We start from the raw sequence: 24,676 nt of genomic DNA, 5'->3' as shown, positions 1-24,676 counted from the left end.
GAAGCAGCATTTTGCTGCAAAAGATTAACTGGAAGTTATTTTCCCACACCAACTAAGTTGCTTGAATAGAAAACTGCTCAAGAATCTGATTAATCTTCCACTAAAACCTAAAGTCGTCCTGCATTAATTTTTCCAGTCATTTCCTTCTACAAACAGGAAAAGGAAAAAGAACAAAATCATCACCTACAGGAGCCGCTGCTTTATTGCGCCGCTCTGCGAGCCGGTTCTTCGCACTTGAAGCTACATTTGCCTCCGACGGCCAAGCCACGACATTTGGCAGGGCTCTAGTGCCACCTACTGCACTCTGGTGAAATCGGAGTAAATACCTTCCTGGCCTTACCTGGAAATCCAGTGTCTATTCCAAGGGAAGCAGCATTTGTAAGCACAGAGAAAAGGCAGACGTCTTCGCTCACGTTACAGATTTACAGTATTGCACTTAACGTGAGCGCATACGCTGGAAAAGCTTTGGAGATTAATATAGTCTGAAGATCAATGAGGCTTAAATTAAACATAATGCACAGCTAGATTACAGAATATAAAGATCCTCAGGAAAGCAGATTTCAGCTTCTAAACTGAATCAGATATTCAGCAATAAACCGAAATTGTAGATGATGACAGCGTATCTGAGCTTGAGACAACTAATTACTCACTCTCCACTCAAACGCATTTTAAGTTTTTATACTATATTGCCTTTCAAACCCTTTTCTAACTATTATTATCGGTCTAAAGCAGACCTGATCTTATGAAATAAAAGACGAAGTTAATGTGGTATTATAGAGGTTATTAATACAAATATTTATGGTTCTTCCTCTCCACAAATAAATGATCAAAATGTCCTTTCCATTTCCCCACTTTCGCCTTGTAAACGCTTCCATGCTGTTGATGACAGGATTGCTGTTTCTCCCCTCATTTTTGGCTTTATTCCCACCAGATTTCCACATACTTCACTGGATTTGCAACTGTATTCACTGAGGTCTCAAAGTGCTCTTCTGAGCTCAGATTTGGGAACCACTATTGCCGTCTTACCCACCTGCAGCCTTTACACTTACCCATTGCCCCTTCCTCCTCATCCCAGTCATTCCCTCCATGCCAGTCTGTCAGCATCTCCCTTCTCACCTCCACAAGCTACTTTTATCAATTACACTGCCGTGTGAGAAAATCCTGCCTATATATATACACACACACACACACACACACATCATATATACCAGCAGTTCTTTTGAGACAAAGGAACCCGTTCTGTGAGAAAGGTGTGTTCAAAGGAGCGGGAATAAGAGCTCAACTTCCATGCTAACATTGCAAATTGAAACAATTCTTCAGAGTTGAAATCAATTCTTCAGGGTTGAAATCAAATAAAATGATCCCCTCACATTTTACTCTTTTGAGTAGATAAAAAGCTCCCAAGAAGAATGTTTCCTTCAGTTCCTCTCCCACTTAAAAATAAAGAAAAGATTAAGAGACATTCTAAACCCTCGGCTATCTCATTAATGGTACAACCAGTAAGATTAACAGCAAGAATTAAACAACTTCATTATTATTTCATTGGTTTTAAAAATTTATTGCCTTAATATTTATAATTGTGCTCTCAAGATGAATAACCCTGATTTGCCACCTCCCCAATCACAAACCATTTCTCACACTTACCCAACTTCCACAGAACTGCATGAACAAAAATTTAAAACACATCTTCAACACTTCTGAAGTAAAAAGGAAAGAAGCAGTGTACATCTACATGTTAATTTTTATTAAAAAAAAAAGAATTTCAGTTTAAATTGTACATGAATCACAAGCAATTCTGAAAGTACTCGGGACTGGCAACGTTCATTAAGTGCCAAAGCTCAATTTATCATGCTTATGCCAATGTGCATTTGAACACAGACTCTAAACTTACGGTAGTGAAAAGGAATCACCACAACACTAGAGACACAAAAATCAAAAGTAGCAAGGAACAAAACTCCCACAGTCTGTTAGGAAAATAAAATCCAAAGCTATACCCTACCTAAAGAAGAAGTGGCCTGGAAAGCCTCATGGATTCCATCAAATTCTGATTTCCAGGCAGACTGAGTTGACCCAAACCCTCTTGAAGAAGGTCATGTGAACTAAATCTTTGCTGCTGCCCAAGTTCTCTCTGGGGATTTCTGGGCAAAATTCCATTAGTCCAACCAAACCTCTTTCTTCTGCCAACATAATTGTATGACTATTTGTAAAGCTAAATAACCAAAATACTGTTTTCATCCCAGTAATACTAACCCATAAACACTGAAGAACACGTTATCAAATGTTGACATTGCACTCAAGTTTACTGAAATTGGAGAGTGTTGGCAGGATATTTTGCCCCTAGATTAAGTCCCCACAGCCTCTCATCCATGCATTCAGGCATCTGTTCAACTACTTATTTTAGTGAATCCTAACACAGCTTGAAATAGAAATTCCTCATCAGCAAGTGGGCTGCTGCTTCTGCAAAGATTCAAGCATGTGCTTGCATTCAAGCTGGCTTTAACAGCATCACCTGCAGTACAGAAAGTTAAATATACACAAAAATTTTCCTCAAAACTCTACCAATCTGAATGTCAGTTTGGACAGCTGAACATCAGGTTGTCATGGCAGAAAAAGATAGACATGATGCTATGCAATTAAGAGCATTTAAAACATTTGCCTACAAAACCTGGCAAATGATGATCAAAAGCTCTACAATATATTCTTTAATAAAAAGTTTTTTATCAAATATATCTGTGCATCATTCATAGTTAAGTGTCTTCTTTACTTGGAGATATTTCTTTCAAACTTGTACACTTCACTGACTTAAGTTTTATACATATTTTTCTTTAAAAAAACCCCACAAGATAAAAAAAACACAAACACGTACAGGAAACTGCATTTCTCAAAGAAAGCAATTTTTTTCGTATCAAGAAGTGCAATTTTGCTTCCATGATTCTTTAAAGCAAAACAGTTTTACCATCAGTTATGCATGCACTAAACTAAAAATTGCACCAAATACCTTAATAGATTCTGTGTTTCAGCGATATTTGGCTCTTCCTATGCATTGCTTAAAGTCACGAGAGATCTGTATGAAAGTTACACTTATAGTAACTCATCTTTGCCAGTGTAGGCAAGTCAGTAAACATACCTACAATCTGTGAAATTCCCTACGACTCTTAAGAGACTGGAAGTCAATAATACCTACAATTATTCCACTGAAGTTTTTACATTTATTCTGACACTGTCTTGCTTTTGCATACAAACATATGCTTTGCTTCAAGCCACTGAAACTGTGTATGACTATACTGCAAGTGTGTCATTAGAATACATTATCAAAAAAATATATACTAGTGTAACACAGAACTCTGGCTTTTTATCTCATGGAACTTGTTTTTTTACATATATCCTTCTGGCCCCATTTAAGACAACAGAACTACTCACATTTGTTTCACTAGCATAAAGATGCCAGCTCCAGGTGGAAATTTTACAGAACACTGAGTTTTGGCTTAATATTGTCTTTATTGAAAACAGTGAGCTAGGATACTGGTTTCAGAAAGACTGGCAGAACCTTGTGAGAAAAGAATATTACTGAGATCAGGCTGATGATTACTGAGATATGGTCCCAGGAATTAAGTTCCTCATGACTTCATTTCCCTTCAGCTGCAAAACACCCTACATACCTTATCGTTTGTCATAATACCAGTAGTCCATTCTCTTTAGCATTCTCAAAAAAAACCTTAAGTTTTATTCCAATTTTCTCAAGTTTTCCATTGCAAAAGTATATTTTTATGTGAAAAAGTAGGAAATACCTGGATTACTAGAAGTTTGTAAATATTCACTTAGGAAAAGCCTTATGTGCTTTGGAAGATCACTGACTAAACTTACTGAGCAAACCTGTTACATTTAAAACTATTTTTAAAATGAGAAGAGGGGAAAGAGTCACAAAGTTTTTTTTTTTTTTTTTTTTTTTGATATGAAAATATAAGATATACTGCGCTCTATCTTGAAAATGTGTCTAAGTTTGAAATAGGAGGCTGCAGTGTCTGCTACATCAAACAAGAAAAGTTACAAGTTTGCTTAACCACTTCATTCTTAAAACTATTATTTTACAAAGCAAGATCTTCAAATCTAGAAGTGATACAGGGCCAAGAATTGCAATAACATGGATGGTGACTGAAAGGAACTAACTGGCCGTACTGAAACTGCAACCTGACATGTAACCTGACCACAAAAGATATACTGACCAGTGTCTTATAACAGGAAGACAAGTCAAGTCCTTTCCAGATTTTCACTTGGAGGTACACTACTACAGTATAAAAGCATCCAGCTCTTAAAGAGGAACAGAAGAACTCTGTGATAGGCCTATTTCATTCTCATAGAGACTATATTGAGAAATCAATACGTACTACTCTCCATCCTCTAGCATTTCCCCACTTCACATAACAAGCATAAATTACTACAAGACAAATACCTACCCAAGATAACGTTACATGAAATGTACAGACTATTTTTTTTAATGAACTAATAGTTCAGAATTTGGGATGCAAGAATAGAGCAGAAGAAGTCCTGATAGCTTTTACATATGGAAAACCACTAAAATTAAAGAGGAGGAATACGAAGATACAGTATGGTGTCATGAACTGGTTTGACAAATTAAAAATGGATTGTTTCCCTCCTAGAGGTTTACATATTTCACACCAGCATTTTGCTTTATGTTGTTACAATATCTTTATGAAGCATTATTTAAAATAATATTTCAGTCTGAAGTCTAATTTAGAATTCATCATGTTTTACCCTAAATGGCCACTTGGAATGTTGTGAAACATGATTTGCAGCCAGAAGAACCAAGTACATAAATTCTTCCACATCAAAGGAATAGTTTGTAAATTTTGGATGTTCTCCCAGTGTTGGGTGGTGTCCCTAAAAAAGAAATACAAGCATTTAGACAACAAAAACAAAAAAAAATCAGTACATCTTCCATTCAAAAAAGAAAAAAACAAAGAGTTGAGCTTCTACCACTTTAAGTTAATTATATCTGATCCATTGATGTGCTCTGAAGCAAAATGAATAAATAAATAACACTATCAGTAAAGAAACCGGAAAACAATGTTATGGATAGCTTGGATTAATGGCCTGTTAACTTCTTTTCTCTTCTTCATTCAGCCATTAGTATCAAATGATTTCTTCACCTATCAAGGAAGTTAATTTCAACTAAAAAAAAGAAAATCATATTGAAGATGAGAACGCAGGTAAAACAAGCTAACCTTTAAACAAATGAAGTTATAGTAGGAAAATCATCCCCACCCTTCCATCAGTGGCTATGATTACCTGATCTTGAGGAAATACTTTATTCCTTTTTTGCCAAGTGATGTAGTGAATGCCTCTCAGCCTTGCTAAATCCAGGTAACAACGTTCGTCTTCACAATTATACCTAGGGACAGGCAGCTCATATTTAACCACAGAAATTATGCTGAAGCCAATCAGGCAGAAGGAGGGGAAGGGAAAGGGAGGAAAATCAAAACTTAGACATTTAATTAGACATTTATTTTCTAGTTCTAAGGCAGCAAAACACCACAGACCAGATTCTGCTCCACTGGAAACCAAGAACAAGGGCTACCCATCTGTTCTTAAAATGTGGTCTAAGAGGCAATTTGAGATGCGTGCTAGTCTGTCATATCACCATTCAGCTGCAGGAGGTTATAGGCACGTAGAAAATCCCTAGGTTTCTGAACTCTTTGAAGATTGGACAAAATACTCTCAGAAAAGCCTGCCCTGTTAAGTGCCAGCTCCATAGCCTTGCCCCACTGCAGGGTTTTAAGTAGAATTGTCCAAGATGGAGAATTCAATGCTCTTCTGACAAGCATATGGCATTTTTGTTTAGCTCAACAGAAATGGAGTATCTATTAGTAATACTTCATGACAAAATATGTTTAATGAATCTACTGGAGAAGTTTAGGTAAGATGGAAGACACCCAGTTGAGCTAGGCCAGGAAGCTGGTGCTCATGTCCCAACTATAGAAAGCAGGATATAAATAACTTTTCGGGGAGGAGGGGATCTTTAACAGTCTAGACAAACATTTTTTGTAATCAATTCATCTAGATCACCAGAATACCATTATTAGAGGTCAGGCCCCCAAGCAAAATATGAGTCTCTTTCTGTCATTTTCCCCAAGCAATTACTCACTAGGCTGCCTCTCGTTTATACCACAACATCACAACAAACCACAAGCCAAGGCTGTATAAATAATCACACATTGTACATTATAATGGAAGCTTCCTCACTTTCTATTCCCAAAGGAAAAGACTGCCCAAAAATGAAGCCTAGAGGAGGATGAAACAGAACATTCACAGTCAAATACTAGCAAAGGAGGGTGCTTCACTAGCACACATGAGCAGACATTAGCAGTTATGTTTATTATAAGAAGAGAAAAACAGACTTACAGCTCAAAAACAACAGCCCAGTCCGGCAGAAAAAGCAAATGGGTAAGTCCAGCTCCATGCATCCCAATGAATATATCAGAGTTATGTGTAATTCTCAATTGCTCTGAAAATTCAAGTTCCCTGCAGGCAACATAACATAGAGTGGTGATCTGGCATGCCTATCCATCTCAGCACAAATTAGTTACATGTAGAAAGCGCAAAATTAACTTAAGGGAATTCTGTAAGAGGGAATTGATTTTTAAAGGAACAATAGTAAAAATCAAAAATGCTGCAACCAGCAATAACTCAGCATGGAATTAAAAGAAATCAAAACAGATTTCAAAACTTCACATTAACGAGAGTCTGCTCCAAAAATCTGATTTTCTTTGGTAATCCATTTTAAGTTTTTGTAAATTTTCTTTACTTTTTACTTGGTGGTACTTAAAAATTAGTAGATACCCAACCTGAACTTATACATAGGGAATCAAACAGAAAAAAGGAGATCAGACTTTGTTTAAGCTCCTGGAACTGTTAGTTCTCCCTGTATGTCACTTCTCCACATAAAGTTTTTCAAGCAAGCAGGTGTTCCCTGAGCACACAAGGAAAGAATGGACTGAAAGTATTTAGTCATAAGAGGAAAAAAGTGAAAAGGGAAACTGCAGCAGGCTTCAGTCTTGTAAAAACAGTTCATAACAACACAAAGATAGAATAATTTCCTCCCTGACCTTTCTGAAGAGAATAAAAAACAACTGGCTTAAATTGCAACAAGAAAGTTTAGACTGCTTAAGCTGCAGTAAGGGCAGATACCAGAGAATCCTTCCAACTATGAGGAGAGTGATGCAGCAGGATCGCTGAGGCAATCTCCAGTGCTGAATGATACTACAAATGGTTTGGACAAGCATCAGTAAGTACAGAAGTACCACTGGGTCCTGCTTTCAAACAGTGGGATGGTCTAGATGGCCTCTCACGAGCATCTATCCTCTTTACCACTATTGACCTGCTCAAGTGCCATCTTAAGTGGTAGAGGCGTTAAACAAATCTTGACTTCTCCCTGTCTCAGCTTTGGTCAACACTGATCTCCCAGCACTGCTTTGGCTCCCTACTCTTCCTGCGTCAAGATCCATGACAGAGCCAGTGAGTAGATCAGAGCTGCTGCCATCTTACACAGGCATACACCACTTGGGAACTTCCTCTTCAAGACATTTGTTACTGACACATTGCCTACCTCAATGGGCACCATAAACTGACCTGGTGTCTTCATGGACAACCAAAGCAGCAAATAGTAATGAATAATAATTCATAGCTTAAGCTAATAGCCATAAAATAAGACATTATCATCACAGAAGAGAAATCCCTGTTGACCCACTGAAGAGTATTAGCAAACCCCCGAAAATGATGGGACTGCAGCTTCTTCTAAGAGAGGAAACACAGAAAGGAAAGAGATTTCAAAACTTGCTCATCATAAAGTAGTTTTAACATGAGTCCGACTCTAGAGATTCATTCCTAAGTAATTAGTCATTGGATGGGAATGCTTAACTAGCTCACCCATCACTTCTTCAGTAACATTCTTCCTTGCCTTAGCAGTTCTTGGATTTCACAGAGGTTGAGCACTGGGGCACAAGCAGCTTTGCAAATGGCTCATCACCAGCCACAGGCAGTGTGAAACCACACCAACTTTCTCTACCATAATACGTACTTGTACTTGTAGTCTACCACTTTGACCTCCAACGTCGATACTGTTTTCAAAGCATTCACAAGCTAAGGAAGAAAATAAAAAGGCCTATGACTTAATGTTCTGCTTCAATTAATTCCTCCCCATGCTCCTGACCATTTTACACACTCCCCCTTCCTCACCAGGGAATTACACTGAGAAGAACAGACTGTCACTGCCATATAAAGGAGCTATTCCCCAGTCTCTCTACTCAAATCCCAGTGTGCAAGATGACCCCTAGGTCAAATCCGTTTTCTAACACTGAGATCCTTTCATACCTTCCCATACCTTACTCCTGGCAGGGCAGCCACCAGAGGGGGGACTTGATTCTCCTGCACCATCACAGAGTATATTGTTACCTTTTACATGTCCCAGAGAGTAATCCTAAACCACTCAAACTAGTAGGAATTTTGTCAGAAATAATGGGAGGATGTGACATTTCAGGCTGGATTTCCAAAAAATATTCCAAAACCTAAAGAAAGAAATTGGTGGCTAGAAGAATTTTCAAGAACACCTTACCAGGCCAGATTCCTACTCACGTGAGAAGAGAAACCAACACAACCTGGGCTTCTAACCTGAAAGGGCTTTTTTTGTAAGACTCCTACCACAGGCAGAAGAGGGAGAGAAATCAAAGCATTTTCCTTTACAAAAGCATTGTCAAGAGAAGATTAACTTCTCACTTCCTGTCATGTGCCTATTATCAGAAAACACACTACATGTAGCAGTGTAGACAGGCACCGTGGACTGCCTAGCAGAGAAGGCACAGCACTGCAGATATGAGCTCTATTCTGCCACTAAGCTACTGCATCAAACAAGCCTCAGTTTTCCCCTATTTAAGATGGGGATAATAATGTCTAATAATTTTTTGTCAGGCACTAAGAATGAAGAGAGGTATAAAAACATTAGATGTTATCATTTTATCACAATGTAGTTATCTACAACAACACGAGCAGCTTCATTGTAAGCCCACCAAGTTGCATGATTTGAAAACGCAAATCAGCATGAAAATTCATTAAGTTTTGAATGCTCATACTCAGACACAACTGCCTATGCATTTTGTTCTGCAAGCATAACAAAGCTTTTCATTAGCGTTTTCAACACTGAGGCTTCTAGAAATCAAAGAGAACAATATGAAAGCAAAATAATTTAATTTTATCAGAAGGTTCTACAATATCTATTTGTTAAGAGGAAATACTTTTTGTATTACATCTGTAGTCTGCCACTGGGTATTTACCAAGGGCAGCAAGGTTCACTGCCTGGTGTACAAGAACAGAGACTGGCCACAAGATATATTAGAAGAAATCAGCATTAGCACTGCACATACTTATCCAAGACTTGCCAATGGGCAGTCTTGGTTGTGCCTGAAAATCAATTCAATGAGCAAAATTTAACTTCTGGATGATTTATTTGTTTTAAAAATATGAAGAACCACACCTCATTCTGATTCAATATTTTCCGGTAATCTGTACTGCGTGCAAGTATTGTGACTCGAATTTTCCCATCCTAAAAAAGGAAAGAAACAGCAATGAGTTAGCTGTGAGGCAGACCTTACTAAAAGAAAAATCTTCCATGTTTATTTTAGCAATTATCTGAGCAACTAAGTATGTTCACTCCCCATATAACAGATGATGTAACCACCTTAAAATTCACATTGTATTTTTCAACAGATTAGAAGTGTCAAAAACTTTGTGAAAGTCTTACTATTAACAAAGAATAGAATGTTTTCTGAATGATTTATTTTTATTCAGTACAAACGAGTCTTTGTATTACACATTATACAGCAGTTCTTAAAAGCAGGGAAGCCGCTTTCAGGGTGGTTTGTGCACAAGATTCTCGGAAAAAAATATTTTACCTCCACAACAGTTCCTCCCTTTACCTCTTTAGATTAATTGGACTCACGGGGGTAAATGTTCCAAGTGAAATAAAAAGATTTAACTGCATGACTCCCATTAGTGTCAGCAGGAGAAGCATAACTAAATGCCTCTACAGCATGTGTCCCTCAGTGATAATACATAGACTGCTCCTAGTAAACACTTTAAGAAGCCCAAAAATGCTGTATCCATCAACACAGACATTACAACAGTTTGCAAAAACCATCAGTGTGTACCACAAAGAAGTCCAGGGTCAGACACATGGTACAAGGCAGGGAATTTAAGGACCAGATCCAATCATTCCCTCCTCTGATCTGAGCTCAGCAGTAGCTGTGAGGATTGATAAAAGAGCATGTCTGCAGTGAGGAAGTCGACCCCTTTGTGGGATCCTCTCTGCCGGACCTATAAGCAGGACACTGTCAGCACGCTCCAGAAGAGACAACATACCACATATATAACAACTGGGAAGAACATAAAGGTCTTGGGCACACAGGAGGGGATGGGCAAGAGCAGCTTCCTAGGGCTCAGAGTGGGATATTCTAAAGTCTGTCCTACAGAGATGAGACACAGGGTCAACTTTTACAAACATACATAAATATTTGCTGGAGGCCTTTATGGAACTGACTGGCTTATTGAAAGAAAATCCTGAGCGCCCCAGTAAAGGAAAAAAAAGTGCAGTGTTTGCTCTCACTTCCCACTGGGTCCAGCTATTTGCTGTTTTTCATCCAGGTAAGAACAGCAAGCTCTGCACTGCAGTTTTATCTCTCTTTTATCATACCTTTGGTCCTTCTTGTGTGATATTTAATCTGTGTAATACATGCTGAGAAAATGCTCTAAATAGTCCTGTACCATGACAGCCAGAGATCTGAAATTAGAAGAGTAATTAGTATTACAAAAAGTTATTTTCCTCGGCAAACCTCACTTTGTGACCAATCTTTTACCATGCTTTCCGAAAAAAACCCTACCATCATGCACTGCATTAAGCATTCGCTGCAACAGAAGTGACACTCTAATTTAGAAGGAAACATGACTCGCTCTACACTGCTACAGTCTGAATGCACAAGCTAACACCCCAGAATGAAAGCTGTTGCAGAAAGGCAGCGACCAGCAACAAACACTCTCACAGAGCCTTTCTTAGTAACGCTAGAATGGGCAATTTTGCCTCTCAAGTGGGTGCCCTCCATCCCCATAAGCCAGAATCTCAGCCTCAGGCTTCCCACTTTCTCTTCTGCAGAGCCTCACTTCCCTTAGCCTGCACTCCCTCCCTTCCCAGCCTCCCATCCCACATTCTCAGCTAGTCAGAAGACCCTGCTACATCAGTCCCAGAGAAATGCCACAAACAAAGGAAGCAAATTAAGGAAGTATGGTCCAAGTTATCACATCAATGCATGGCAGTAATCACCCATATTCAGAACTTATTCTCCATGGAATATGCAAAGTGACAGTCCCAAGATAAAAGCGCACATAGAAGTAGCTTGCATAGAAGCAGCTTCTGTCAACACTGCCAATTTACAAGCTTTTGTGCTCTGCAAGAATACCAGTAAATTCACAGTACCCTCCCATTAAAGAGGAATAATCTGCGTTTCATGAACTGTGAAGTAGGAGCCTGTACACAGGCAGTTACCATCAACCATTTAAGTACAATAATCAAGTGCCCTTTGAAACCCTAATCCCTAAAGCAGATCATTTCATCTGGAGTTGCACACAACAGTACATTTTATGATAACTCCGCAAAATGCTTGAGAGATTCATTAGTTAAGATTTTATACTGTCATACACACACACCCCTAGTGAACACATTGGACTGATAAAAAGGACTCACCAATGGTGTGTTATAAAACAAGCCATATCGCATTCGAGGCAGTAATGAGAAGACTGCTTCTTTAAAGCATACCTGCAAAGGAAGATCACAAGAAGTTACATTGCACTGCTGGCACATCCCCTGCTCATTCAGTGCAATCACTCATTATAATGAGTTAGCAATTAGGTGCTCCTGCCAAGAACATCCTCACTTCCCTAACAATTGTGCAAATGAATAGAACAAAGACAATTCCCGTCTCAAAAGAACTCTCAAGACGCTACACATACAAAAAAGGGAAGTGGGGACACAAAAAAACAAGCAGAACAAACATTAACTAAGTAGAAGAAAATCAGGTAAACAGTAGAGAATGTTTAAGACAGGGCTTAAGGGATTTAAGAGACTAAAACGAGCTCTCAATGAAGGCACATATTTTTGGTAGGAGTAAAAATATCACAATTTATGAGAAACATCAAGTATATTAACAGTTAAAGGAGAAGAGATATACCTCAACGAGAATTAGACAATTTAGAATGACAATACCATTTGAAAACCCTTAGCTTCAGTAGAGGGTGCTGCCAAAGTGAAACTAATACATAAATACCACTTCTCGGAAGGCATAGAAGTTTCATCTGTCTACACGAAGCGCAGACATACCACAGAAACAGGCTACTGTGGCTATTGCTGTCTCTCTAGTTTGTAAGATAGAGTACAAATATCACTAAATTAAACATGCACTTAAAATATTAATGCCTTCTTCAGAAACACTCATATCCAAAAGTGGCTTGAGAAGCGATCGTGTTTACTATGTAGCCTCTGTGAATTAAAACAAAGCATACAATTCCATACCCTTTTAGAGTCAAAGGTTTTCAAGTGTATTATTTCATAGTCAGTAAATGCCTTCCACGTCTCACTGAACAAGTCACCATAGCCATATGAGCTCTAGGAGGAAAGAAAAAACCACATGTGCATAATGATTATAGAAATGCATATAAAAATTCTCCTAATTATTTACAAGCTGCATATGACTTAACATACACCTTATATGCAGATCACCACACCAGACCTAAGACAGCCTTGCACAGAAGACAGACATTACAGAACATCTAACCTGGTGTTTACAAAGGTGGTTAACTCAAATTACCTGGTAGGTAGTTAGTTTTCAATAAAACAATTCTATAAATCAGCAATCTAGACAAATTCTGCAGTAACAGATTACAGTCTGTGACTTGGGAGCAAGGTGTACCCTTCCTTATCTTATCCAGAAAACAACAGAATATAGGTTAAATTTGAAGTAACGGAAAGGTAAGGAGAGTGGATGGCATGGACCTGGACTGCTGAGACTAACAACCATCTGGGAATTCAAATGCAGCATTATTGTTTGAAAATAAAAAGTCACAACAAGCCTGTTTCACGTTTGCCTCTATTTTGGGATGCTTACTTGCACATAGCATACATCTCACAGATTGAAGACAATGATCTGATCTGGTGGAAGAAGCAACAGGGAAATTATGTTTGGAATTACCTGAAGTTTCTCTAAAGGACAGAATATAAAAATTCCCTATAGCAGCAAGTATCTGTGGAACCTTTTGGTCTTTCAGTCGTAGCAGTAGGGGCTCTTGCTTTCAGCTCTGTAACAGTTCCTGCACATCTGAGGGCTAAAGAGTCATCACCTCTTACTCTTTGAATGCAGTTCAAGACCTCACTAACTCTGGTGCAGATTTCTGCTTAAAGCTTTTTTTCTGTTCTGGATTTGTTTCATCCTCTTTGGAAAGTTATGTGGAAACATTCTCAAAAATAAATTTGAAAATAAGACTGTATCTGACCACAGAAGAGAGCAGACAACTAGTGAATCTAAAAGATTCTTAAGGTTGCCAGATTTCCTCCCTCTTCCTCTGCCATGAAGTTTTAACAAATTTCACAATCCATACTACTCTCTGGCAGTCTACGTTACAAGAACTGCTCTTCCAGATTAGAAGTAGAGAACTGATCTTCAAAGCTGGAAGTATCGCTCTCTAACCCTGTCTCCTCTCCTTAGAAGTTTGTTGTAAACATTGCTTTCTTGCATTGGCAGAGACAGTCTGCAAATCAACACCCAGTGGATTTCCTATTCATTTTCTGCTTTGTTTAACCTACATCTGAGGGCATTACTGTTTAATAAGAACAATAAGTGCACCAATTTTACAGTAGCTAGAGAATATGCCCAAATCCAATTACAAAAAAGAGAGAGAGAGAGAGAGAGAGAGAGAGAGAAGAAAGAAAGAAAGAAAGAAAGAAAGGACTTGAACTTATTATTCATTCTTATCTTTTGATAACCATTGAGGCAGCTTATCAGAAGTTACTGGGTGCCATCATCTGGCTATACATGGTAATGAACTTCAGTAGAAGCAGTAGTTAGATTCATTTAAAGCTGCATAATGACAGTACTCATTCCAACATTTGAGCAAATTATTTGATTCAATGATGTTACATAAGAAAAGGAATTACTTTTCAAAGTAATTTACATTTAATATGTTATCTTTTCAGAAAGCCATCAGAGCTGGATTAACAGCTCCTTACATAACATCTGGGAACTTGCTTATCTGGTAAGTGGATTTATTTTAGTTTTCAAAATAAAAGGGAACTAGAAAAACTGTTTTCTTCTAGCCAACAAAGTTTCTCATTAAATAGCAAGGAGTGGATATTGGCAGTTTTCTGCTAAATACTTAGCTGTCAGAATAGTGAATACACAAAGAAATCCTGGTATTACATGAGACCAAAACAATAGACAGACTTCGGACAATAGTACAGACAAGAGGTGTGTTATTTTTGGACCTGGTTATACATTTTATGTAACATACTACAAACTTAAATTAAACAATGAAAAACCAAATGCTGTCCTACACAACTTACACACTAGTCAATAAAATTATTGTTATTTTTAAACATAGTCACTGTTTCAACTCACTACAGCAGAAATAGCTTCACTTGTGGCATTCTAAGAAGTGACAGAGAGAAGCAGTTTCTTTAAATAGCATTCTTGCAATTAAGTACTAGACCCTGATTTGCTATATTCAAGGATTTTACTTAGCTTTTTTTCTTTATTACAGGAGGCCCATTACTGATTTAGAAATAACACTGATGCATTTCTTTTTCAAGGCAGAAAAAAAATACTTTAAGTATTTCTTCTCAAAGAAAAATTCTACAAAAAAATCATCAGCATGAAATACTCAAATGGCATATACAAAAACCAGATTATGTCACACCAAAAAAGGCATAATTACCTACTACCAAAAGATCAGTTATGCAGTAGTGTTAAAACAACACATGACCTCTGGCAGGAAACCAGTTCCTTAAGCATTGTTTATGCACCCTTGTTAATAAAATCTAAAAACTTATCAGCTCTACATGATGAAATCAGCAGCCCACAAGAAAATTCAAGGATTGCCTATCAGAATCTTCAGTCTCTATAAAGTAGAAATATAGTTCATCACAAAGTATGACAAAAGCACTACAGACTTACTGTATCCCACATGACTATGTTGACATCAGTACTGAATGAATTATTGATATGTTGTGTAATATAAAGATTGACGAAGTCACAGAAGTGATGGTACATATTAACACCTGAGAAAGAAAGAATTGTTAGCAAGATACTACATTATTCGCTCCAGTTTTTACTACTTTATATAGATTTTTCCTTAGTATTGTCCCTGTGAATAAATTCCAGGTGTGTGTGTGTGTGCATGTCTGTGCGTGTGCATACATATACACACATACACATACAAAGTACATATTCATACAAACATATATATACACACACACACATATGTATGAATAAAGCCGCATTTCTCATTAGTTCTCCCTTGCTTCTGACTGAAAGCTTTCTCCAGAAAACCAAACCTTTAAAAGGGAGGGCATCAAGGTAAGAAATCTGAAGTAAGGCACATGTTAAGAAAAGTTCAGAGAGATCAGTGGTCAATAAGGCAGTGGGAAAAAAAAAGTTTTACTTGCCATTTCTCATTGCAGCATACAACTGCTTTCTAGGGTGTATGAAAGTAACTTCTGCATTAACAGTAACTATCCAGACATACAGGAAACACTAAAAACAGGTCTTTGGCAGTGCTCTTAAAAAAATAAAGTGTTCAGGGAAGCTCCGTCTGGAGGACTTCAAGACAGAACTTGTACTTGCACCCGAGCCAAAGCCCAAGTAATTCATCAGGTTCTTTCTCAGAGCATTCTTGCTCACTCTTGGTTTCTTACTAAGACTATAAGCACATAAAAAGCTACCATGAAATAATGAAGGTAAGATAGTCCAGTTTCTTTGCTAGTGAAGACTAGACACCAGTTTTGCAACTGTGTAGACAGTCCTTGTTTTTAAGCTCCTTGCCATGAAGAATTCCATGACAGTAACTAGCTGCTGGGCTTCCCATAATGCCCCAACAGCAAATTTCTTCTTCCTCTAAAATAAAGCAGATGGAGGTGTACAGAACTGTCTCCTAGACACAGCTAGACAACCCTGCTCAAAGGTACAAGTTGATAGCAAAACACTCAGGTGCCTACACAAACCTTGCATAAAACAGAAGATATTTGCCCACAGGGGAGGTGACGGGTAATCCAGTTCACGGTTGCAATGTGCCATGAAGGTCAAAATACAGCAAATATCTAGTTTAAAACATAGCTTACCCTCGAGCAGCTTGTTTGAATGTCTACATGTTGAAAATTCTCTTTTGCTAACACCGGTCTTCAAAATACACCACATGAGCAAAAAGGCTGATGAATTTCCAAAATGTCAAGTATCACTGGATGATTTGCCTTCCTAAAGATCTTTTGGTGCTATTCCTCTCATGAATTTTGGTATACCATAGCCCAGCAATCACCACAGCTCTCTGTAATGAAATAGTTAATTTCTCCCTGCAGTGGCTTTTCCCCCGAATTTGAAGCTTGAAGATTAAAATAGTGTTATCAGTCTTTTTAATCTACTAACAAAACTTATTCCCTTGAATTTTGTCTTTGAACACTATTTCCTCCTCCAAATCCTTCAACAGGCATAGAATCCTCATTTACCTAGCACACGTTGCAAGACATGTATATACACATACCTTGCTTTCATGTAGCAGACATGGAAAACTGAAAACTGTCATCTGGAAACGCAGCCAAGAATCAAAGACTCAACACAAAAGAATTTTTGACTTTGTGCTAAAGACTCTGTCAAAACACAGTGAAGATTCAAAGACTCTGTGTAGACATGTGGCAGGGAATTTCTCTGATATATTTTTTAAGCATCTGTGACAAAATGTAAGGTTTAAATTTATATTGCTGAGATTATTAATAGAACTACAAAAAAAGGATGAAACTGTTATACCTTTTTTCAAAAAAAACACAAGTAAAATCGACAGTCACAAAGGTGTAACGTAGATGAGCATGATGATATAGGCTCTTTTCACTGCAGTATTAAAGGATATAAGTCTACACTAAAAACACCATTTACCTGCATCCAACTTCACGAAGTATGTTGGCTTCTCAATAATAATGTCACATTTGCCATCTTCTAGGGGCCTGAAGTTTAATGTGGTAAATGTCTGGAGTTCTGCAAACCTAGAAAGATTCATCCACATAGAACATGCTTTGTCATTAACACACTTAAAAATACGTATCTCATATCTAAGATGTAACAACTGTTCATCCAGTGAATTTGATTTAACAGGGTTGCTGAAGTCTGATAAAAGTCTGACAACTAAAATTGTTTGTAATTGTAATGGAAAGTTCTCAGGTTATGAGCTCCAAGAGGTTAAACATCATCTTTGATCTCAGGAGTGAAGAGCATCTTTGATCTACAAATCAAAGTAGTAGAGATATAACAAAGAGCCTAGATCTGTGGGCCTATCCAACCTGATCTGCATTGCCAGAGACACTTCAGCAAGATCTTCATACTTTGGTCAGAATAATGAATGCAGATGCAGTATTTATTGTACTCTGAACTAAGCAGGGACGAGCAACTGAGAGGATAGTGATAGGTAGTGAAGAAATAAGTCTTGTCTTCTTCTGCAGCTATTCTTAACTTAAATTGACCATCAATGCAAAATGAGAAGAATAATTGTAAACATAAGAAAAAGATTAAAAAAAAAAAAAGTGTCCTTTATTAGACTTGATGGCTCCAGTTCCTTCTCACGTCATCAGTGAACTGGCAATGCTACTTTGAAGTGCTAACATGCAACCCTGAGAGTAAACCAGCTCCCACAAAGCATCCTCTGAAGCTCCTGCTCAGCCTGTAGATTGTTGCCTGTTTCATACTCCAAACACAGGCTTCCCCTGGGAAGATGTATCAATACAGAGATCAGACATTGCACTGGCCTCAACACCACAAGGATTGTGTCAGCTAGGGCACAAACACAAAATTCAAGGCATTTTACAACAAATTAATTGTCTCAGTCCATAAGCAGGGTAGGCAGAGTCAACACTGTCTCCAGAAAACAGCTGAATGTTAAACCTTCAGGTTACAACACATGTTCAAATATTTTGCTGATGTAAAATAGTCAGGAATGGCACAATTACACTCATCATTGTTCAGAACAGCACTCTGAATAGATGTGATTACTAGAGGAATCTATTATGAACTCTTAAATTGACCTTAGATTAAATTGACCTTAGAAAGGAGCAGCTATTTCCCCATTATGAAATATCCAACATAGAGCCGCCAGTACTAATGAAGGAAAAAAAAAGAAAAAAAGAAAAAAAAGAGTAATTAAATGAACTTGAAAGCAGCCACAACAAGCAATTCTTACCAACTTGGAAGCAGCCATGACAAGTGATTCTTACCAAGACTGCAGAGGGCTCTTGCGTTGACCTTCAGCCAAAAATGCTTGAACATTAAGGGTGCAATGACCTCCAATTTCTCCCTTCTGGAAAAAATCTTCTTTGAATCTAATACAAATTAATAAAAACCTATCAATTTTTGTGTAACAGTATTAGAGTGCTTTGCAATCTAGATTACAGACTCAAATCTGTGCTTGCTTTTCTCAATTCAGCAAGATACTTCATCCATATCTAAAAGTTTGAATATTTTTTCAATATAATTGTGTCACTTCCCCCTACTTTCCAAATGAAGATAATAGTGCCCTCAGAGTTTGAAATATTAGTCAAGAAGATGACACTACTCTACTCAGAATGTTTTAGGTATCATTCTCTCATATCCAAATGAATAATTTAATGAGATTTTGCTACATGATTACTTACAGGAGCACCACTCTATTAATAACAAATTCTCACTGAAATTCACCTCAGATTTTATTACCCCATTAGCCATCCAAGAATTTTATACAATATGTGAAGAGTAAGGAGTAAGAATGGGTTTCACAAAGCTAGCTTAACAACCAAAGGTGTTGTCTAAATCAGCTCTTAGGATATGCTGAGATGACGACAACCCATTCTGAGGGGTATTGCTGTCAGTCACGAAGCAGGTTTTTCAAGTTAGATGCCCTAGACATTGACTTCAAAGATGAGGCAGAAGGAAAAAGGGATGATGCCACTGTCAGTGGCACCTTTTTTTCACCCAGCAGGCCAATGCATAACATTTTAATCTGGAATATAGAAGATCCAGATTCAGAGTCTTCTTTAGTATTACTGTATCTGAAAATGCAGTCCCTGGTTCCTGGATAAAGCCACACTAACCACCCTGCTAAAACCTTCTAGAGGGAAGGTCTTCTCAGTAACTCCTATAAAAAAAGTTTTCTACTTCACACGTCATTCTACTTTGCATGTCACCTGACTGAGGAAGGAAATCTCTGAAGATAAAGAAAAGTCCACCTCTCTGCTCTCCAGACAGGAGAAGGAAGGATTTCAATAAATCATCATCACTCCAATAAACCAAGAGCTTAGCATGTCAGGAACCTAAATACACTGTAGTGCTGACAGCAGCAGCATCAGAGAGCAATCATCAGAAATGTAGATCTCCACAAGACTTCAGTGACAAGCCTTTGATCAGCTGCAAATCCCATGGCAAAAAGCATACCAGCTATATAGAGAGAGATTTGTTGAACAAATTCAGGGGTGTTTCTCCCTGCCATCTCTTGGTTTTACTATAACATAAGCAAATCAGAGACCTGTCATGGTTTCTCTTTGCAGTTCTTAAATCAATGTACAAGTTTGTGGCTCTGCAGTGCTGAAGGTACTGAGAACAGGTCAGAGATGAATCTCCCTGTTAACAGAAGAGCAAGTAGGATTTGATCAATACAAGACTTAGTTTAGAGGCAAGCGAAAGCTATATTATCCATCTAAAACACCTACTGTTGTTGCAGGCTTACAATGGGTTTTCATTTCATTCAGCCTCTCTCGAACATAACCAAAGTCAGCTTGTTTCCAGAATATCTGTTGGGCTGTCTCAATGTCACTTGCCCTGATACACGAAGGAGAGACGAAAATTAGGGGCTGTTCCTCAGTTCTAGTAATAACTTTAACACACAATGCTTTTGTTCCACTAGAAGTGAAACAAAAAAGCCAGCCAGTTACTTTATTGGCAGTTAAGGCGCAAAGCAGGAAACAACTTATCAGCTGCACGTAAGTAAAGACTTCAATGACAGTTTAAAGCTATTCTCCCCTAAAAGGCTATAAAAACCTTTTTAACATTTTCTCCTCTGTTTTTAAAGCTAAGAAAGGAACTCCAGAGTTATTTTAAGAGTCTGAACTCAAGACTACATCTGAATAAAGAAAACACTGTGGTATGATGCATTTCAAACAGGATTTTCTTCCTTAAAAAGCTTAATTTTAAAAAACATGTTGAAAGATCTATGTTTGTGTGCATACACACATACATGTACCTATCTGCAAAGAATCATAATCATCTTTCAGACTCCGAATATCACAATAAAGGTAACTGCACAGCTATTATAAAAGTGAGCGCTATACATTTTACGACTTACTGTACTTCATATATTTTAGATGGAACTTACCATCCAGTTTCAACATAATCACACACCGGGTAACTGAACCTGTATTCTGATTTGCAGGATTTCTCATAACCCCAGCAGGATTTCAGTTTCTTCAAGTATTTCTGTAATACAGAATTCACTGAGTATGACTACAGATCAGGTTATATGACAGCAAAAATTTTAAATTATTTCAGTTAATTGTTAGCTTATTCACTACATCTTAGGAATGTATGTTACACAAAAGGCTTTCAGTTTGATCTGTTTTGAAACTGTTTCAGAAAGAACGCTCAGATTCGTTAGGCACAGACGTATATCCAAATAGAACACATATAAACAGAAATATTATCCTTGTCTATAACACATCATTTTCAGGATAATCAATTTTCCTGATCCAGTGTGTAACATCCCAAAATTTTCATACTACTGAGGGCTGCAGAGGCTCACAAGTAGCATGGCCTAGAAATTACTAACTGTACTTAGATAAAACATCTTTGATGTGTGCAAGACTGCCATTCAGATGATCATTTCAGCCTTGTAACTAGAAAAAAAACAAACAAAAAGCTTGCAGAAACCTTTTTTTTTTAATAAATTTATCCTTTTTTTTTCTTTAAAAAAAAGGAAAATCCTTGTGGCAACATCAGATGCAGGAAAGAATCCCATATAGCCCTTTCAAGGACAATAATTCCAGCTCCCAATAAAATCGACACACTGGCAAAGAGACCAATTCATTATCATCTTTAACTACTATGACTCCAAAATAAATCACCCCAAAGTTACATTTGAACAAAAACATACACAAGAAAACAAAAACAAAAAGCTAACTTACTTTATACGGGCAAAGAGAGTCCTGCTTACAGATGCTGGCAATATGCTGATTGTTGTGCAGAAAGTAAGGAATATGCTCATCGGGCAAGTTGATAGTTCTGTAGCTGTATGATGGCTCTTCCACAGTGCTTTTGAATTCAGTAAGATTTTCATCTTGGGAATTAGCCAGGATTTCTTGCAGTAGCAATCCAAAAGCAAGCAACATTAACATGGCAACCTACAAGTTCTGCAGCTAATGAAAAAAGGAAAAAACAAAAAAATTTAGCATATATGTGATGTAGCACATTTCAAGCAACATACTAGGCAACACTCAGACAAATTAATTCATGTACTCAAAGAATTCATACTCAGGTTTCTGATTTTTGAGTCTCCTCTCCTCCCTCCAAAGGATAAGCTTTCTCTAGGAGACTGGACTGCACAACCCCAGGAATATCTTTGACTCGTTAGTCATTGTGGGTTATTACGCACTACCAGCTCACAGCCTCAAAAGGGTGTGTTTGCTTCAGCAGCATCCCTGAGAGCTCAAGTCTGGAAACTAAGCGGAGAGCACGTAACAGGCAGAGGGCAGGAAGAAAATTTAAAAGTACTGAACTGCAAGAGAATAAAAAAGTTTAGCTTTTCTATATATATTATACATATTTATGTACACACACACACATATGTGTGTATGTATACATACATGTATAGAGACATACGCACACAGAGAGAGAGGAACATGTGTGAGACCACCACACTCTCTGCTTTGGGAGAAAATAACCAAACAATCCTTAGTCGAAGGGAAAACCCTGTAACCACGAATAAACGCCAGACGTGCGAGCACGCTTGCCTTTAGCGGTCAGCACCGCGTTAAAAAGTTTTGACTACCGACTTGCACATAGCAAGTTACCTGCAGGCCCGCACGTATCTATCTATACCACGTATATAATTATACATTGCATACACAACCGCACACAGCCCGCCCGCCGCGGGTGCACCGCTCGGAGGTGAGATGGCAGCCGGGCCGCCTCCCCGGCTCCCCGGCCACCGCGGCCCCGCGCGCGGCGTTACCTGACCGCGGCGGGAGAGGCGCCGGCGCGGCGGCGGCCGCCTTGAGGCTCTGCCGGGGGAGGGGGGGGCGGCCCCGGCGACCTCCGAGAGCGGCGGGGGCACCTGCGTCGCCGCCGCTGCTGCCGGGTGAGGCGGCGCGGCTCGGCGCGGCTCGGCGCGGCTCGGCTCGGCGCGGCTCCGCCCGGTCCGGCCCCGCCGCCTCAGAGCCGCAGGCCGCGGGGCGCCCGGCGGCGCGCGGCAGCGGCGGCTCCGACCGTGGGGCGGGGCCGGGCCGGGCCGGGCGGCGCGCGGGGCTCCCCGCGCCTCAGGCGGCCGGGCCGGGCCGGGCCGGGCCGGGCCGGGGGGAGGGGGCCGCGGCCCCGCCCCGCCTTCACACCCGCGCGGCGCCGGGAGGCGGCGGCGGCGGCGGGCGTGGGCGCCGGCAGAGCCTCCGAGAGAGCGAGCGGGAGGAAGGAAAACGGCGCTGCCGCTTCCGCCTGCTGCCGAGAATAGCGCGGCGCAGACGGGCCCGCGGCGGCGCTTGCAGGATGCGCGGCGGGAAACGAGGCCTTTTCCTCTCCCGGCCGGGCAGGAAGGGGCGGCGGGAAGGGGCGCCGCTCGGCGCGCCGTTGCCGGGTTTCCTGCGCTCCCCGGCGCGCCTCCCCCGCCGCGCACCGCGGGGAAGCGGCTCTCGGCGTAGCGCCGCTTCGCCCCCTCCTCACGGAGAGGCTCCGACGGCCGCGGAGAGGCGGCGGAGACCCGCGGGGGTGTTCAGGCACCAGGGCCTGGTTTATCCGTAAATCCACTGCGGTGACGGGAACCTAGCTCCGGTTAAATCCAAAGTATATTGATGCCTCCAACCGCCCGTCCCAACCTCAGTCCTGTTTTTCTTTCATACTGCTAAGTTCGTACACCAACCCCCCCCCCCAAAAAAAAAAAAAAAATCATTATCTGTATGTTAAATAAAAACCAGCTCACATTCTTAGCATAAAATTTTATTTTACCCTGACCCATGCTTTATACAGTTTATACACATTTTACAACTAGAAACCAAGGGTTCAATTTGCACTGTGCAATAATCCATTTTGTTTCATAGTCAAGATCATTAAAGCCCTTAGCAAAACGTACTTGCACAAATTGTAACAAACCTGTCTTACAGGAAAAAAAAATAATAGTATTCCTTTCGTGTGCAGATATACAGGATTTTGAACACTTTTTTTTTTTTTTTTTTTCCCATGATGGAGGCAAGCCAATGCCTAAAGAAGCGAGAGTACAAGTAGCCCAACTCCACTCAAACCACACCCAAAACCCATCAACATTAACGGCAGCCTTTCCCCTGTCTTCCCTGGACTGAGGAATAAGCCCTATTTGAGCAGCATAGTTTGTCTAAGCCTTCAAATAAAATTTCTTCCTGTTTGCATATGCAGTAAAAATGAGGTATAAGTTAGTTGCTTGAACAAGGAATATTCTTAAAATAATAAATCTAAATGGAAGTGGGCATCACTTTTCTGATTTAAATCCTTTCCTTTTGTAAATTACTATTCTAGGCAATCTTAGTAATAGCAAAAAACTTAAGGTGTCCTGGCAGACATTAATGTTTCTTCAGAACAAGCATACCAGAATTATAATCAAAGATAACCAAAAGGGAGAATACTTAGAAGTCTAAGCTACTTTGCAACAGCTACTTTATTTTCTAAGGTTTTGATGATTAAGATGCAGTAAGCCACTTGATTCTGATGTGCTAGTAAAAAGGCTGCACTGAAAGGCAATAAAGAAGCCAAAAATAGTCAATTTATAAATTTACATCTACTTCTTTAGAATTTAGAAATCAAATATATGACAAGTGCTTTATATCTAACAGTTAACATTGACTGCATGTTAACATTTCTAATTTACCTAAACTCTTACTGAAAACCAAAGAGTCTAAATATTTGCAAAAATCCAAAACTGTACCTGTATCAATCCTTAAAAAGTATCTACTCACACATTACACATGAAACATTCAGAAACCCCTGGCAGTAATATATTTAAGTAAGAAATTAATCTTTTTTTTTTTTTTTTTTTGAAGTCTTCCATTTTTCTCTCAAGATTGTTAAAAAAAGACAAACGTAACAAAAAGACAAACTCAAACACACACAAA

At 39.2% G+C, this 24,676-nt stretch overlaps 1 protein-coding gene across 3 annotated transcripts; it reads right to left on the bottom strand.

The window, feature by feature from the left end:
- Positions 1 to 1,723: 1,723 nt before the first annotated feature.
- EOGT (EGF domain specific O-linked N-acetylglucosamine transferase) lies at positions 1,724 to 22,716 on the bottom strand. Of its 3 annotated transcripts, none has more exons than XM_062585400.1 (16): positions 22,558 to 22,715; positions 21,512 to 21,742; positions 20,707 to 20,807; positions 20,045 to 20,153; positions 19,861 to 19,955; positions 18,578 to 18,682; positions 17,250 to 17,356; positions 15,282 to 15,385; positions 12,629 to 12,721; positions 11,804 to 11,875; positions 10,760 to 10,846; positions 9,545 to 9,613; positions 8,096 to 8,157; positions 6,421 to 6,540; positions 5,308 to 5,410; positions 1,724 to 4,899 (listed from the first exon to the last, which is right to left on the bottom strand). In XM_062585400.1, the coding sequence occupies exons 2-16, from the start codon at positions 21,719 to 21,721 to the stop codon at positions 4,753 to 4,755; spliced, it is 1,584 nt and encodes a 527-aa protein (XP_062441384.1). In that variant the 5' UTR covers positions 21,722 to 21,742; positions 22,558 to 22,715; the 3' UTR covers positions 1,724 to 4,752. The 3 variants fall into 3 exon arrangements, with proteins under 3 accessions (XP_062441384.1, XP_062441385.1, XP_062441386.1); XM_062585401.1 differs by lacking the exon at positions 22,558 to 22,715 and adding an exon at positions 21,858 to 21,980; XM_062585402.1 differs by lacking the exon at positions 6,421 to 6,540 and having other exon boundaries at positions 22,558 to 22,716.
- Positions 22,717 to 24,676: the final 1,960 nt, after the last annotated feature.

Source organism: Rhea pennata, chromosome 12, assembly GCF_028389875.1.
Source record: "Rhea pennata isolate bPtePen1 chromosome 12, bPtePen1.pri, whole genome shotgun sequence".
Lineage (NCBI taxonomy): Eukaryota > Metazoa > Chordata > Aves > Rheiformes > Rheidae > Rhea > Rhea pennata.
This window is presented reverse-complemented; position numbering and strand designations above follow the sequence as displayed.